The following is an 18,006-nucleotide window of genomic DNA, read 5'->3' on the forward strand; positions in this document are numbered from 1 at the left end:
CCCATCACAGTGCTGTGTTATAGAAGCTGCAACCCCAGCATATGTAGCCAAGAAGCTGAAATTCCCCTCTCCCGCTAACTCCCAGTCTAGGGCTACAGTTTCACCTGCAAGGGTAGGCCTTCTCATCCCTTTCCTCCCTTCCCCCTCAGCTCCACGTTACAGGAAGTCTATTCCAGGCAAGCATGGCTAAAAGGACCAAGTCTCCCTCCCCCCAAGCAACCCCCACCCTAGGCACAGCAAGCTGAGAACACTGAGGCCGAATTACCCATCCCAACTCACTATAATGTAGAGATTCCACACCAAGAGAGGCAAGCCACGACCAAGAGCTGCTCCCCACCCCCAGGACCTCCTTATAGAGCCAGATTGTCACTCTAGGAAAATAGGGTCCCTGACCCCAACTCCAGTGCAGTGGTGCAGGTGTTCTGCCCAGGAGAAAAGGCAGACCACAGAAGTAAAGAGCTCTTTGGATCTGCCTGAGAAGACTGACTTCAACTGGAAGAAGGAATGGAGAACTCCATGCCTAAAGGTGTTGTTGAAAACAGTACAGATCTTGATGAAGAGCAATTAAGAGGAGGCTGGTAGCTCCATAATACATCAAAACACCAGAGCAGCCAGAGGTTTTAAAGAAAGAACCAGGGAAAGAGTCGGCCATGAAGAACCTTCTTGGGATCATAGTCACCTGTGAGGATCAGGAAGGCAAGTGTGCATGTGTTAGGCTGCACCCACTCAGGAACAATTGTAGCAGGATGTGGGGCAGACTTGAAAGCATTCCCTAAGCTGCACACAGACCCATCAACACAGGGAAGAAGCCTTACAAAGAACAAGGGGCTTAAATACAACCTGTGACCAAACACTGATTGAACAATATGCTACTCTGACCCAGGGATAACTCCTAGGAAGCAGGGCTCCAAAATATCACAATCACCTGTGACAGTCGGAAAATTGTATACATGCCCAAGGCTATACCCTCTCAGGGGTAGTAAGAGTAGGACCCTCCAAGCTACTAGTCCCTCGCTGAATGTGGGGCAAAGAAGTAAAATCTCTGAACTATGATAGCAGTTTCCAAGCTACAGATACAGCCAATGGTAAAGCATGAAAATAACTGGCTAAGGGACCGTAAGCACAACCGCTAACCAAGAAATGGCTATACTAGCCCAGGGACAACCCCTAGGTAATGAGACTAAAAGATGAAAATAAGGGGAAAAAATGCGAGTAGGAACATCAGAGGCTGCACACTGCAAAGCAATAGACTTTGCAGAATTAGTTCAGCCAAGTCACTAAACAAATAATCATGAGAATAACAACCACCGCCACCCCCAGAGTAGTGGTAGGGGATCAGTATATAGTGTTGCAAAAATATATCTAAAATGTCCAGTTACTGACGAAAAAAATGATGAAACATGGAAAGAAACAGGAAAGTATGATCCATAAGTAGGAAAAAAATCAGACAATAGAAAATGTCTTTGATGGGGCCCAGTGATATACTTAGCAGACAAAGACTTCAAAAGAGCTCTTACAAATATATTCAAAAAACTAAAGGAAACATGCTTAAAGAGTTAAAGTATGATGACAGTGTCTCATCAAATAGAGAATATTAATTAAGAGAAATTGTTTTTCTTTTGAATTAAGTGGAAATTCTGGAGTTGAAAGTACAGTAACCCAAATGAAAATTGAGTGGGCAGAAGATAAAAATCAGTGAACTTGTAGATAGAGCAATAGAAACTATGCAATCTGAAGAACAGAGAGAAAAAAGAATGGAAAAAAATGAACAGAGCCTCAGAGAACTGTAGGACATGACTAAACACATCAGCACACAAATAATGGGACTATGAGGAGAGGAGAGAAAGGGACAGAAGAAATATTCTAAGATATATATGGCTGAAAATGTTTCAAACTTAATGAAAAGCATTAAGCTACACATACAAGAAATTTGATGAAATTCAAGGAGGATAAACAGAGTGATCCACATCTAGACACATTATGGTCAAAATGTTGAATAAGAAAAAGAAAATCTTGAAAGCAGCAAAGGAAAAACAAATCACATAAAAGGAAACCCCAGTAAGATCAATAGTTGATTTCTCATCAGAGACTTGGAGGACAGAGGCAATTGGACAACACATTCAAAGCGCTGAAAGTAAAAACCTGTCCACAGTCTTATATCCAGCAAAATTACTTTTCAAAAATAAAGGTAGCGGCTTCCCTGGTGGCGCAGTGGTTGAGAGTCCGCCTGCCAATGCAGGGGACACGGGTTCGTGCCCTGGTCCGGGAGGATCCCACATGCCGCGGAGCGGCTAGGCCCGTGGGCCATGGCTGCTGAGCCTGCGCATCCGGAGCCTGTGCTCCGCGACGGGAGAGGCCACAACAGTGAGAGGCCTGCGTACCGCAAAAATAATAATAATAATAATAAACGTAAAACACATTCCCAGATAAAAACAGAATTTTTTGCCAGCACACCTGTCTTACAAGAATGATCAAAGGAAATTATAAGGATGAAAGCATCTGATATCAGACACTACTTTGAATCCACACAAAAAAACAAAAAGCACTGGTAAAGGCAATAATGTAGATAATTACAAAGGATAGTATAATCGCACCATCTTCTCTTGACTGATTTAAAAGCAGTTGCATAAAACAATATGTATATATAATTATATTGTTGGGCCTATAACATACTGAAATATAATATATTTGACAATATCAGCACAAAATACAAAGGTGGAAACAAAGTTGTATTGGAGTAAGGAAATGACACCAAATAGTGACTCACATCCACAGGAAGGAATAAAAAGAACCAGAAAGGAAGGTGTTGAGAAGACAGATTGTATACCAGACAACAAACAAGAAAGATTAGAAAACTATAAATGCCTGAGATATTTAGGATTTAAACTCAACAGAACCCACTGATAATTTGGATAATAGGAAATTAGGGAAAAGAAGGTTTTGCAGATCATTCCTGAGTTTCTTACTTGCAGAAATTAAGGATGGATTTTATTCCTGAGAATCTGTTCACTGAATGAAGACCAGTTTTGAGGAGGAAAATCATGGGTTTGGCCTTGGGTGTGTCGAATATTGAAGTATATTCAAGATATCCAAGTGTAAATGTCGAGAAGGAAGTTGAATATATGGGTCTAGAGTGCAGAAGAAAGGTCTGAGCTGGCTATAATACTTAAATAACTGATTTACTGGTGGTAATTGAAACTGTAAAGTTTAGATGAGCTTATTTGGGAAGAGAATATGGAAAGAAAAGAGATAAGGGCTGGGGACTTCCCTGGTGTCACAGTGGTTAGGAATCCACCTGCCAATGCAGGGGACACGGGTTCGAGCCTTGGTCTGGGAAGATCCCACATGCCGCAGAGCAAATAAGCCTGTGCACCACAACAACTGCTCCTGCGCTCTAGAGCCCGCGAGCCACAACTACTGAAGCCCGTGCTCCTAAAGCCCGTGCTCCTAGAGCCCGTGCTCCGCAGCAAGAGAAGCCACCGCAATGAGAAGCCCGTGCACCGCCAGGAAGAGTAGCCCCCGCTCGACGCAACTAGAGAAAGCCCGCACACAGCAACGAAGACCCAATGCAGCCAAAAAGCAATAAGTAAATAAACAAATAAATTTATTAAAAAAAAAGAGAGAGAGAGATAAGGCCTTAAGACCAGAGGTTGAGGATCAATATTTAATAGCTAGGTTGAGGATGGTGAACCCACAAAGCAGACTGAGAAAGGCATAGCCAGAGGGATGAAAATAGAACAAGTAGAACCAGGAGAATGTAATACCATATAATTCAAAAGAAAAGAAAAAAATGGTTATTAATTCTGCTTAGGGTTTGAATAAAATTAGAACTGAAAAACTCTAATTTTTTTTTTCTTTTTTTTTTGGCCCCGCTGCATGGCTTGTGGGATCCTAGTTCCCCGACCAGGGATTGAATGTGGGCCCTTGGCAGTGAGAGCGTGGAGTCCTAACCACTGCACCGCCAGGGAGTGCCCCTCCCCCCTGCCACCAAAAGAAACCCTCTAATTTACTGATACGGCAGTTTACTGGTAACCTTTTCAAGAACTGTTTTGGTGGTGTAATAGGAACAGAGGCCACATTGGAGTAAGTTGAGGTCTGACTGGAAGATTGTGGGGAGCAATTCTCCATGGATCTCTTGCATTGAGAACTTTTGTTTAGGACTGTTTTTCAAGGATGTTTGTTAAATGAACAGACTTGGAAGATCAGAATATTGTCTCCTTTTGGAGCAGAGGGCAGATTGTCTGCTACCCAGTGTAATAAAAATGATGTCTCCCTCTGGGACAAACATCAGGCAGATTTGCTTATAGCCCATTGTAAAAGATGAGAGTTCCCTAAGCTCAGAGTTCTTCAGCTGAGACATAAGCCCACTGCATGCAGCATCTACCTGTGCCACTCTGTCACCCTGTGGGACTTAGGAGGTAAAGGGGACCAACATCAACATGAAACTCAGGCTGCTTCCTGTGGCATGAGGAATAAAGTCCTTTGTCTCTGACCGAGGAGGCTTGTGTCTCCTGCCAGTATCCATGAAACCAAGACAGGCTAACTTGTTAACTTGCAAGTAGGATAAAACATCAGCCCCTTCACAGTTCCTGACAAAGATGAAAATATGGAAACAAGCAGAGTGAATTGTTTCAAACAGTTTGGTTATGAAGGAGAAGAAAAGGCAAGGCAGAGCTAGTGGCATTAAGGAGGAAAAATCTAAGCATGTATAAACACTGATGAGAAGCAGCCAACTGAAAGGGGAAGGTTGAATATATATGAGACAGAGGGATAATGGAAAAGGTATAATATAAGGTAGGAAAGGATGCGAGCCTAAGCATAGGTAAGAGAAATTGGACATAGAAAGAGGAATACGTCCTTATTTCTTTATTTGTAACAAAAGAGAATGAAGAGAAGTTGGATGTAAACTTCGGTAGTTGATACATTTAGTATCACAAAGTTAAGGAAACTCTTCTGACTGCTTCTCTTTTTCCTGAGAAATAGGAGGTCAGGTAATTTGCTGGAGGAGAGGGATAAAGAGAGGAGTAGGAGGCAGGTCAAGATTTTTAAAAGAAGAGATTTGAAACAGCCCTGTGTAGAGAGCAAAAAAAAAACCCCAAAACAAAAAGAGTAGAGCAGAGAAATGAAGTAGGAATGTACTTGAAGATCTGTTTGGGGTTGTCATAAACTCTTGGCACCCTATGGTGTGACTTTCTCTAGCACCACAGGTACTCAGGTGCAGACATAGAAAATAGTTGTTACTCTAAGATTAGGGTTTCCCCTATTAGACAAAGGAGTTTTATTAAAGTTTTTTAAACTTTGCATCATAGAAATCAAGCTGAATGTGAAAAGTGAAGAAGAGGGCTAGTGGATTGAGAGAAGTTAGAGATGGGACTACAATCCCAGTGAAGTTGAAAAACAGTGGGAGTACAGGTATTCCCTGCTTTCGAAAATTTGCTTTCTGCCACTTCACTTTTATGAAAGACCTACATTAGTTTGTACCTGTTTTCGATAAGCAAAAGAAATCCAAAGAGGATTTTTGCTTTTAAGAAAAAAAGGTGTAAAGCAAAAATAGCATTCAGCATTTGTTTTGTAGCAAGTTAGAGAGGCAGCACACATCCCAAGTAGCTAGAGTGACAACATCAAGCTCCTTCCCCAATAACTACACTCAGCATCTCAGCATCAGGCCACCATAGTTTTGAACTGTGTCTGTGAGCATCTGTGCTTTTTGTCATTTTGTTTTGTGTATCCATTAGCAAGACGTGCCCTAAGATAATTGCTTCTTTGCTTTACACCATTTCGGTTTACGAAAGCTTTTATAGGAACACTTTACTTTTGGATAGCAGGGGAAACCTACAGTTGAGTGAACAAGTTGAAAGGAGAAGAGGTTGCAGCAAGAAGATTTAGGAGTTGTTCATTCATTCATTTGTTTCTTCATTCATTTAATAAACCTCAGTTCACAGACTACTATGTGCTATCCAAAAATACTTTTGCTCAGTATGCACATCTTGAAATGTATACCAAAATAAATTTACCTTCCCAGTTATGATTTCCATGGGCTTGGGTTACTGAGGCTGGCTCTGCTTGATAGCTAGGGAAGGTTAACCTAAAGTGGCAAGGAGAAATCAGCATCTTAGTCTTTACTCTGTATTCGTGTTATCTGAATACAATAACCATTTATCCATGTATTCTTACGTAGTTTTTAAACACTTTTAGAAAGTTATATCTAAAAATTTCTACTTGCATAACCCCCATTATTATTTTTAATATTATTAATACATTCTTCATGTTAATTATTGCTAGTAGCAATAAGACCAAATTAATGAGGAAGTTCTTGAGCACTATAGTTAAAAACACAGGCTTCGAAATTAACTAGTAATACTTATTATAATAAATAATAATTAGATGGCATAATGAATGTAAAGTGCTTAACACAATATCTAGCAGTAGAAAACATTCAGTTAATGGTAGTTATTACTACTTTTTTTTTTTTTTTTTTTTTTGGCTGCATGGCATGTGGGAACTTAGTTCCCCAACCAGGGATCGAACCCATGCCCTCTGCACTGGGAGCATGGAGTCATAACCACTGGACCACCAGGGAAGTCCCAAACTCTACTTCTGCCTCCAAGTTTCAGGCCCTTTTTTTTGCCTGCACTGTGCAGCATGTGGGACCTTAGTTCCCTGACCAGGGATTGAACCCGCATGCCCTGCATTGGAAGTGTAGAGTCTTAACCACTGGCCTGCCAGGGAAGTCCCTAATGGTAGCTATTACTACTTTTTATCATCATAATCATCATCATCTATAGTCCGAACTCTTAGTTCCAAGCAACAAAAATTCAACTTTTACTAGGTTTTGCAAAATAGGAATTTACTGGCTCATGTTATTAAAAAACAACAACAACAACAACAAAAAAAAAAAACAGGTAGATGCCCTAGCTGGATTCAAGTATTCAAACAACATCAACTATGTAATTTCTTGGCTTTACTTTATATTAGCTTCATTCATAGCCAGCTTTCTCCTCATTGTAATAGTGGGTTGGCCAAAAAGTTTGGTTAATGAGTATGTTGTTCAATAAAGTTCTTGGTAAAAATGAAAAATGTGTCTTTTATTTTTACTTAAAACCAAATGAACTTTTTGGCCAACCCAATAAGATGCCCTCCATTTTGCCAGCTAACCAATATCAGCGGGGGGGAAAAATGTCACTTTTTCAATAGTTGCAGCAAAAGTCTCAGGTAGAGCTTTCATTGGCCTGTCTTGGGTCACATGCTCATTCCTTAACTAATCATATGCCCAAGGAAATGAAATGTTCTGATTGTTCAGGCCTGGAACTGGGGAATGGGCACACATTCAACCAAAACACATGAACCAAGAGTGGGTGGGGGAGGGTTTTCCCAAAGTTAAATCAAGGTGATACCTGCAGAAGAAAGTAGCATAAAAATCAGACAGGCAAAAACAGCAGACTTCCAATACTGCACTCGGGAAAACAGCTGAAAGTGAATCTTAAATTGTCACCCACTCAGTGAAAGCCTGTTTATAGAATGTAGCTTGTACTCTTCTTAAAGTAAATAAGAGGCTCTGCCATACTAATGTGCAGATTGTTCCACAGGTAAGGATGTGCCATAGAAAACATCCCACCTCAACTTCTATATAATGAAATTGTCGTTAACACTTGAAGAGAAATACAACTGAATTTAATTATCACAAGAAAGGTGATCATAAGGTATTAATTGTCTCAGGCAGCATGTTACAATAGAAAGAAAATAGAAGTTAAAATCACAAGACATAAATTCTACCAAAACTGTAGTAATAATATTAGTTACCATATACTGAATGACTGTTGTATCTATTCTAAAAGCTTTTTATCTGCTTCCTCATTTTATTATCACAACCCTATGAGGTAGATATTAATATGCTCCTTTCATACCTGGGGAAACTGAGGGTCAGCGGTTAAGTAATTTGCCTTGTATAAGTGACAGAGAAAGATTTGAATCTGTCCACCTTGCTTCCAAAGCCTTTGTTTTTTGTTAATAAGCTGTGTGACTTAACCTCTTATTTCTTGTTTCTGAAGTAAGAGGCTTTGTTTAAATTATCTTTAAGGACCCTTTGCTCTTAATAATCCTATGATTATTTAAGGGTTCACCTTTAATTTCTTTTTTTAAAAATAAATTTATTTATTTATTTTTGGCTGCGTTGAGTCTTCGTTGCTGCACACGGGCTTTCTCTAGTTGCAGCGAGCAGGGGCTACTCTTCATTTCGGTGTACCAGCTTCTCATTGCGGTGGCTTCTCTTGTTGCAGAGCACAGGCTCTAGGCACGCAGGCTTCAGTGGTTGTGGCACGAGGGCTCAGTAGTTGTGGCTCGCAGGCCCTAGAGCGCAGGCTCAGTAGTTGTGGCACATGGGCTTAGTTGCTGTGTGGCCTGTGGGATCTTCCCGGACTAGGGATGGAACCCGTGTCCCCTGCCTTGGCAGGCGGATTCTTAACCACTGCACCACCAGGGAAGTCCCCACCTTTAATTTCTCATCACTAATTTTGCATATTTTTAAAGAAGGATTTTCAATCAATTATAACACCCCTATGTCATTAATTATGGACAAAAATAATATCACTATTTTGCTGAGAACACTTTTTAATGTGTATGTCATAGTCAGTACTATCATATGATCATGAAGGAAACTGTACATTTGACAAATATTCTTCCATTGGGACCTCACATACAAAGAATAAAATTTGGCAAAGACACAAAGTGACTAATGTTAGAACAGGGGGGAAATGCCATCTGCACTTTGCATTGGTTTATTTTATGTGTGAAGTGTTTGTGTGTGTGTGTTTGGTTGGTTGGTTGGATTTTTGCCTAATTGCAACTCGGCCAAGCCTATCTCCTCATTCTTGCTTGGAGTCTTTTTTTTTTTTTTCTCACATTTGAATCTGAATTCTAATCAATACTGAAAAGGCTATGAAAAATTTGCTAAACTGCTGCAAATAGCTTTACCTTGTTTAAATTTTTATATAAGATGAAAATTAAAGTTTGAGCAAGTTTTGTGCTTGATAAACTCACCTTCAAGTGTAAACTGAAAAAAGATGTAATGCAAAAAAGATACTGATGTTGATTTCACTATGTTAAGTGTACTCTTTCTATGAAAAATGAAAATGTGCTTACATAGCTTGTCTTTTTTCAGAGATCAATATTTCTCTCTGCAGCATTAGACAGCTGCTAGCTATTAATAATATAATAATAACTGGAGAGAGTATAACATAGGGATTAATGGTGTTGTCTCTGGAGTAAGAATGTCTGAGTTCATATCATAGCTCCTTCAGTTACTAAGTATAAGTCAATGGCCAGACATTTAACTCTGCTGCAAGTTAGTTGCCTTATCTGCAGATGGTGAAAATAACAGTGCCTCCCTCACAGCCTGTTGGAAAGACTAAACAAGAGAATACATGCACAACACAGTCCCTGCCATATAGTAAGCACTGAGTGTTAGCTTTTCTACTATACCGTTAACAATAGTACCACCACTACTATTACTCTGAAAATTACACACATCTGAGAGTGAGCCAAGGACTCAAGAACTCATCCGTTCATATTAGCCTCTGCTCTTAAAATGCAGTGGTTTAGGAATTGAACTGAGCATGTGAATTTTAGCTAACAGCTCCCATACCTTATAATCTAAATCTAGAACTTATTTACAAATATTTGAACAAATTCACAACTGTACTCATGGGGAAAATAAAATAATTTATGTTACATGTAAAGTTTGTTTTTATTTTTTGAGTTGTTTTTTACCTGATATGTTATTATAGAATATTTCTATTGTTTATTCAACTAATATTTATTATGAGCCTACAATGGGCCAGGCACAATGCACTATACTAAGTACTCATGTTAGTACTATATGATATGGTTTTTGCCTTGAACGACGTGACCTTTCCTATCAAAGATAGTAAGAATAGATATAAAAAGAAATAATTTTAAAATTAAATATTGTGGTGCACGGAATAACGGTTTCTCCCCACCCCCCCCAAAGATGTCCACATCTTAATCCTTAGTACCTATGAATATGATACCTTACATGGCAAAAGAGATTTTTGTAGATGTGATCAAATTTAAGGACTTTGAGATGGGGAAATGATCCTGGATTATCTAACTGGACTAGACCTAATCACATGAGTTCTTAAAAACAGAGAACCTTCCCCTGCTGTGGTCAGAGGGAAAAGTTAACTACAGAAGGATGGTCTGAGAGCTGCAACATTGCTGGCTTTGAAGACAGAGGAAGGGGACGAGGAGCCAAGCAATATGGACCTCCTCTAGCAGCTAGAAAAGGTAGAGAAATAGATCCTCTCCTAGAGCCTTCAGAAAGAAACACAATCCTGATGACATAACTTCTAACCTGCAGAACTATAAAGTGATACATTTGTGTTGTTTTAAGCCACTAAATTTGTAGTAATTTTGTATGGCACCAATAGAAAATTAATACAAATACAGTAAATTCTCTCTACCTAAGCTCTGTATGTGGAGAAATAGAATAAGGATCACTTTCCAAAGTTGTATCAGAAGAGCTAGGAAGAATTTTCCCAGAAAACCCACAAAAGTCATCATTCCAAAGTAGATCACATGGCCTTTCCAAAAGCCAGCTTCTAGTGAAGGGAAGGGGATTACTCTTAGACCCATCACCTCTGAAGCTGTAGATGGGATTTTCCTCACATAAAGAATGCAGACTGGATTAAGGTTCGAATAGGAAAGAGGAAAGAGTGAATGGATGCTTATTAATATCCACAACCAAAAAGGACTGCTAATTTCATAAAAATTGATACATTGTTTTGAGATTACTATAATAAATAATACTTTGGAAAAATGAGACCATCTTTTGTTTGGCAAAAAGTGGAGCAGGTAGAAAACCTATCAAGATATTGCTTTAATGCTTGCCAGACACATGATAAATTCTCTCCATCTATTCAACAAATATTTACTGATACAGAAAATACTGTAATGAGATTAACTGTAATGCCAGTGATTTAAGAATGCTGCCTATTTTCTTTTCCATGTTTTTAAGTGTCTTTCCTCTAGGATTATTCAAACCCCCATCCAGTTCATTGCTGGATATCTTTGATGTTTCCACAGAACTTCATTTGTGAACATATGCCGCTTTTAGGCATTCTTCTAGTGACTTTACTTTTTTCCTCTCCTTTAGATTGCCCAGATTAAGAAGTGCTTCAGTAAAGTGGCAAATTTTTAGTAATTATTTAATCTGGTTGATAGGTATTTAGGGGTTCATTGTACTATTTTCTCTAATTTTGCGTGTTTGAAATTTTTCATATTAAAAAAAGAAGCGGCAGGCTGCCACAGCACGCCTAGGCCAGTCCTTATTAGGCCTTCTACTTCCCTTCTCAGTCCCCCCAGCTGCTCCCAGGATCTGAGATGATATGATTAACTGCTGCCTCCCCACCTGGCCTCTAGGAGTTAACTAAGCATTGCAACACCTGCCTCTTCCCCTGAAAAACCCACAAGCAGTTTGTAAAAGAATTCAAAGAAATCTTCAGAAAGAACCATTTCAGATTAGGGTACTTGCTTTGTACTAAAACCACAAAAATACTGAAAAAGTCTTAAAAAGCTTCAGTAACAACAGAAAACCCCAAAGTACAATAAGTGCATAGATTAAAAGAAATTAGAGGTGGTAAAAAAGAAAAAAAAACTTTAATTAAAAAAAAGAGGCCAAAAATGATACCAGCAATGCTAGACACTGGAGTAGAAGAGAGAGTTGAGGGACCAGAAGAATTACAAACTAAATCAAGAACTGTTCAAGTTCTGTCCTAAAGAAAAGAAAGCCTTAATCTCAGGAAAGAACAAGATTTTTGTTTTTCTTTTTTAATATAGTATATTATCATGGAACACATAGAAAAGTATGAGAAGCTGAGAAACATAAAATTGATTACAGCACATCAGTGAAGGAAAAGATAACTTAGAAGTTAAAATACAAAAAATAAGGAAAGGTTAACAAATTATAATTCAAGAGGGTATTATCAGTATCAAAAGGGGTTCATATAAATCCCATTTTATGGATTAGAAAACTGAAGCTCAGGAAAATGAAGTAACTTGGTCAAGGTCATTCACTTGAAGTGTTGGGAGACTAAATCTGAACTCTCCAGATATCTCTACAACATTTGGTTTTTCTCTTTTTTTGGTGGAAATGGAAATCCAAAAGTGATTTATTAAATTATATGTACTTGTTAACTCAAAAATAATTCTGGCTTAAACTTAAAATATAGACTTAACAGTGATGCCCCTTTGAGTCTCATTTTTCCACAACACCAATGACACTGTGTGCTACACAAATTACTGTTATATGGGAAAACACCACCTTAAAATCATATTGAAAATCATTTTTTCTGACTATGGCGAATAAAGTTAGATTTTTTCACTCTCTTTCCTTAAACTGTATATGTAGAACAGAAAATAAGGCATTTTTTTAAACGAAAAAATATTTTTAGTTATTTACGTACTGATTACTGAAATGGTTAAGCTTTGGTTTCTACTAAAGGAATCTAAGTTTGATTCATGTGTTTGAAGAGTGCCTCAAGTTAAGATAATTAACTATTTTTGGCATAGACAGCAAAATTAATGGCATTTAATACTTACCTGTTATTATGTGAAACCCTATACCTAAAGTCTTCTTTTTACACATGAGTAATTTTCTACCTTGCACCTACTATGAGCAAGTATATGTTCAATAAATAATTACTGATTTGAATCATCACTCCTAAAAGAAATTAGGTTTAATAAATTATAATTACAACTATGTCATCTACATGACAGTTTTTCTTTTGTGACTGCATTAGGGGCTAGTGAAGAGAGGGAAACTATACCAATTATTTTAACAAAGATAATCTAATATAAAGAATTGTTGGAAACAACCTAAGTGTCCATCATCGGATGAATGGATAAAGAAGATGTGGCACATATGTACAACGGAATATTACTCAGCCATAAAAAGAAACGAAATTGAGCTATTTGTAATGAGGTGGATGGACGTAGAGTCTGTCATACAGAGTGAAGTAAGTCAGAAAGAGAAAGACAAATGCCGTATGCTAACACATATATATGGAATTTAAGAGAAAAAAATGTCATGAAGAACCTAGGGGTAAGACAGGAATAAAGACACAGACCTACTAGAGAATGGACTTGAGGATATGGGAAGGGGGAAGGGTAAGCTGTGACAAAGCGAGAGAGTGGAATGGACATACATACAGTACCAAACGTAAAATAGATAGCTAGTGGGAAGCAGCCGCATAGCACAGGGAGATCAGCTCAGTGCTTTGTGACCGCCTAGAGGGGTGGGATAGGGAGGGTGGGAGGGAGGGAGACGCAAGAGGGAAGAGATATGGGAACATATGTATAACTGATTCACTTTGTTATAAAGCAGAAACTAACACACCATTGTAAACCAATTATACTCCAATAAAAATGTAAAAAAGAATTGTTAAGTAGGCATTGAAGAATAGAAAAGGCAAAAACATTAAGGCAGTGATATTCAAAAGATGGTAAAAAGACAGCATCATAAGCATCCCCTGGAACTTGCTAGAAGTACAAATTCTCAGACTCCAAACCCCACTCATGGCTTACTAAATCAGAAACCCTGGCAGTGGGCCAGCAGTCCATGCTTTAAAAGCCCTCCAAGGGATCGTAACTTATACTAAATTTTAAAAACCACTGCACTAAAGTAGGCTAGAGGGCCACAGACAGTAACAGCAGGAAGCAGCAACCACTCCTGGGCCTGAGGGAGTAAAGAAGAGAGGTAGAATACTAAAACTGAGAAGACTGGGGACGGCCCCATCCCATGCAGCTGAAACTCAGACCTCCAAGAACTGATCACTGCTCACCTGGTGCTGGTGTTTCTGAGCTCAAAGGAGAGACACCATAGGCCTTGGGAACCAGATATCTGAGGAAAAGGAACCCACAAGTTTGATCTGGTGTCTCAAGAAGGCACATTGAGATTGGTTCTGCAAGTGTTGGGAAGCCACTAAATTGAGATCAGTGGCTGCTACCGGAAGGACCTACTACTGCCAGAGTGAACTATGACTAGAGACTGACAGGATCAAGAAACCCATGAGAGGCAAACAAGGAAAGAGCAAATCCCTTCCTCCTCCAGCTGTGCAGTGTCTCTCTAGTTCCTCTATTGGCAGAGCCTAACAGGGAGACAGATTGTTTCCAGAATTCCAAAGGGTGGGATTGAAGCTGAGAGATAGTAGCTTAATTAACTGACATAAAGACCATAATTGTAGTAAGACTGAGAGGTAATAGAAATAGTACTTAATTTTTGGTATCTATAATTGGGTACAGATGGACATTTTCTAGGCGACTGATATCTAGGTAGATTTTTGGGCTTATATTACAAAATGATTCCTATTTGGAGACTATATGTTTCTCCTGATGAGATTAATAAGAAACATTTAGGACATCTATAGAATCTGGACAGGAAACTACGCAAGGACCTACACTGAAGTGTTCTTAGCTCCCCAGCTAAAACTGAAAGATCACAGCTGTAATAGCTGAGGATGGCTCAATAGTAGCAGCAAGCCCTGCTCCAGTCAGCTGAGGCTGGGTTCCTTAAAGTCTTAGTGTCAAAGGAATGGACTAAAAAAGAGGCTTATTTACCAGGACAGAGCAATCAGAGCCTGCCTCTGTTTTTGATGACAATCAAAAGGAACATCCCCAAGTGTTATTGAATAATTATCAGAAGTGTGCCCAGTACATACTTTGGAAGATAAAGAAGAACTGTGAGATAGTCATTATTCTTAAAGACCTTCACCTATTTCTCATTTTATGTTTATGTTTTGTTTTGTCTTGTTCTGTTTTTTTAAGGATATTGAAGAATCACAAAACCCCACTGGCGAGCCTGTTGGAGATGACTACAAAAAGATGGGAACACTTTTTGGTGAACTGAACAAAAACCTCATCAACATGGGCTTTACAAGGATGTATTTTGGAGACCAAATTGTAGAACCAGTAATAGTCATTTTCTTTTGGCTTATGCTGTGGTTCCTTGGCCTACCAGCCCTTGGACTAGTTGCTATTCTTTGCCTTGTCATTATTTATGTGCAACAGTAAAATATGGCCGAATGAACTACTGACATTTGGCAGCCATATATATAATTAGTGAAGTTATGTATTTCACCACATAAAGGCTAAAAATTTTGCCTTGTTTCAAATTGTGTGCTGTTTTGTAATTAAATTTATAAGTTGATGTTGTTATAAAATTAAACTCAACTCGATTATAACAGGGTTGAATATATATTTTGTAGCTTATTCATAACTCTTGTTTAACTACTGTGATCTGTGCCCACTTTTAAACACTCCTATTCCCATGCCAAATCTTGAATAACACCAAAAAGTGAGCAGGGAATGTTCCCCTGTTCACTCTTCTAAATGTTCTAAAACATTTTAGAAGAAAAAGGATGAAACAAGCAGCTAAAAATAAGTTGTAATTGGAGAACTGCTCCCCACCTACCCCCACCAAATAAACCCATATTATCTGGGAAATAATTTGAACTTCCATTGTCCCTGCTTAGCCCAAACCAATATAAATGATAACTTCTATATACTAACTTAATATTTTGATGAAAATCAGTAAAGCTAGCACATTTTCTAAAGATTGAAAAGAAATATATTTATTATTGCTGGGGAAACTTCCCAAGTTAAATGTAACTTTTTTATAATGTAATATTTGGGCTTAGAATCACTTCAGTATGTCATTTGGAGTTTTAGACAGTTTTGGTGCTAATTACTTTTTGTGAATTTTTAAAGTCTCATAAGCCAGGTTCATAGTTGGCTGTACCCCATGGTAATGAATATTTTCTTGTATCTAACCAGTCGTGTATTTTTTTCCTAGAGAGGCATTTTCAGTGTATTTTTTTCAGAAATTTATATTTTTTAGTTCTTTTATAGCAATTATTCTAAGATTTTAAAAATCTATTTCCTATCTTGACATGGATATTTTTCCCCCAAAAATTGATTTGTATTATGGCTGAAATTATTTACTATTTCTTTAAAAAAAAATCATCTCATTTTCTTTGATATCTGTACTAGAAAGTACAGTATTACAGTATAAAACCAAATGCTTAAATTTGGAACTCAGCAGCCAATTGTATAATATTCCTCTAAGGCTAAAGCCAAGATAGTAATTGGCCAGGCATGTTATTAATGTGTCTTAATTCAGCACTTTGGGGTTTTATATTGAAATAAGCATTTCTTTCAATATACTTAGAAAATGAAAATGGCTTACTGATATTTTGGATTTTGTTAGAGAATCTAAAATCTTTACACTTTCATCTGAAAGACTTTCTATGTAGACAAACGATAGGTAGTTAAGATAATTATCTAGACATTTAAGTTAAATAGAGGAAAAATGGAACAATGGAGCATTTTTATCTCTGGCAGGGCAATAACTAAAGTGTGTAATGTGTTTACTATTCTACTTTATAAAGTTTTTATCCAATCCTAGTTTTAAAATTTATTCTATAAGTTCTCAGTGTCTTCCATTCCGAAGCAGAAAAATGATGAAAATGTTCAATTTAGATTTCTAAAATTAGATCATCCTGAACCAACAATACCAGTCAGAGGGCACTAAAAAGTATTGTGCATTTGTATAAATACAGAACTTTTGAAGTTTGACTTAAAAAAAAGACTTTGTACTATATTATTGTGTTTTTATTGGATTTGTAATATTTTTATAGAATATTTTATAGAACCTGGCATAAGTGCGAGTTATTTGAAAAGGTGTCTTTATTTGTGTCCAGTAGAATTGAGAGGTTTTTAATAGAAGTCATGAGATTTTGTATATCTGCATTCAATATTAAAAAGTGTATTCTTTTCTAATACTACTAAGAATTTTAATTTCCTTTTGGAATGTAAAAAGATATAGTATGCATAATAAAAGCTCTGGTTCCACCAGTGCCTAATATTGAAAATATTTTAAAAGTAAGTTTTAATTGTAATTATTTAGTATACGGTCAAATACTATGCATCTACACACTGCTGTTAATAGAATATATATTAAATTCTATAAAGAAATGAGATATTTTGCTGCTATTCTTTTGGCATATATTATTAGAGCAGTATACCATCAAATTATTTGCTTTTATAGGGAAAAAACAAACTTTGCTCATTTGATGGAAATAAAATATTTTCTCTTATGAAATATAATAGAATGCAAATTATACTGATATCTTGAAATGAAAAGAAACTGGTCATTTCTTTGCTTCATGATATAAGGCAGGGGTCCCCAACCCATGGGCCACAGACCGGTACAGTCGGGGGCCTGTTAGGAACAGCAGGAGGCGAGCAGCGGGCGAGCGAGCGAAGCTTCGTCTGCCGCGACGCACTACCGCCTGAACCATCGCTCACATTACCGCCTGAACCATTGCCACCCGTCTCACCCTGTCCATGGAAGAAAAGGCTTTCACAAAACCGGTCTCTGGCGCCAAAAAGGTTGGGGACCACTGGTATAAGGAATTTGTTCAAAAATGGTTCTCAGGGACTTCCCTGGTGGTCCAGTGGTTAAGACTCCGTGCTTCCACTGCAGGGGGCCCAGGTTCAATCCCACATGACGCGCAATGAGGCCAAAAAAAAGTGAGGGGGAGGAGAAAAAATGACTCTCCATCATTTCAATCTCAGATACGAGCCAGTTTTAGAAACCAGTACTGCTATGAATAAAGAGATAAAAGTTACAAGGCTGCATTACTAGATTAGTGTATATATCACTCATACCACCAGCCCTCGATTCAAAGGGAAACGGTCAAGACCTACAAGTAAACTGACTATAGTTGAATAAATCAATTTTCATTAAGGGAAAAACTCAGTTTTGTAGAATTCAGTTGTCTCATATGTTAAGCTGTCATATACAAGGCATTCTTCCGTTCCTAGGCACCAGTCAGATCATTCTTGGTCCAGTAGTGTGCTGGAGCCAGCATTCACTGGCTTGCAAGAGCCAACTGCATACATTTTATCCCTACTCTGCCTTTAGTGACATCA

General features: G+C 38.0%; 1 protein-coding gene across 1 annotated transcript in view; it reads left to right on the top strand.

Moving 5' to 3' along the window:
- FAM241A (family with sequence similarity 241 member A) overlaps positions 1 to 17,517 on the top strand; it is a gene marked incomplete at its 5' end in the record, with an annotated part of 37,535 nt that extends 20,018 nt beyond the window's left edge. Inside the window, one exon of the mRNA XM_082653732.1 lies at positions 14,839 to 17,517. Coding sequence (XP_082509858.1) covers positions 14,839 to 15,084 — 246 coding nt within the window. The 3' untranslated portion in view covers positions 15,085 to 17,517. The remainder of the gene's footprint in view (positions 1 to 14,838) is intronic.
- Positions 17,518 to 18,006: the final 489 nt, after the last annotated feature.

Source organism: Grampus griseus (assembly GCF_964374135.1).
Source record: "Grampus griseus genome assembly, chromosome: 4".
In the NCBI taxonomy this organism is placed as follows: domain Eukaryota; kingdom Metazoa; phylum Chordata; class Mammalia; order Artiodactyla; family Delphinidae; genus Grampus; species Grampus griseus.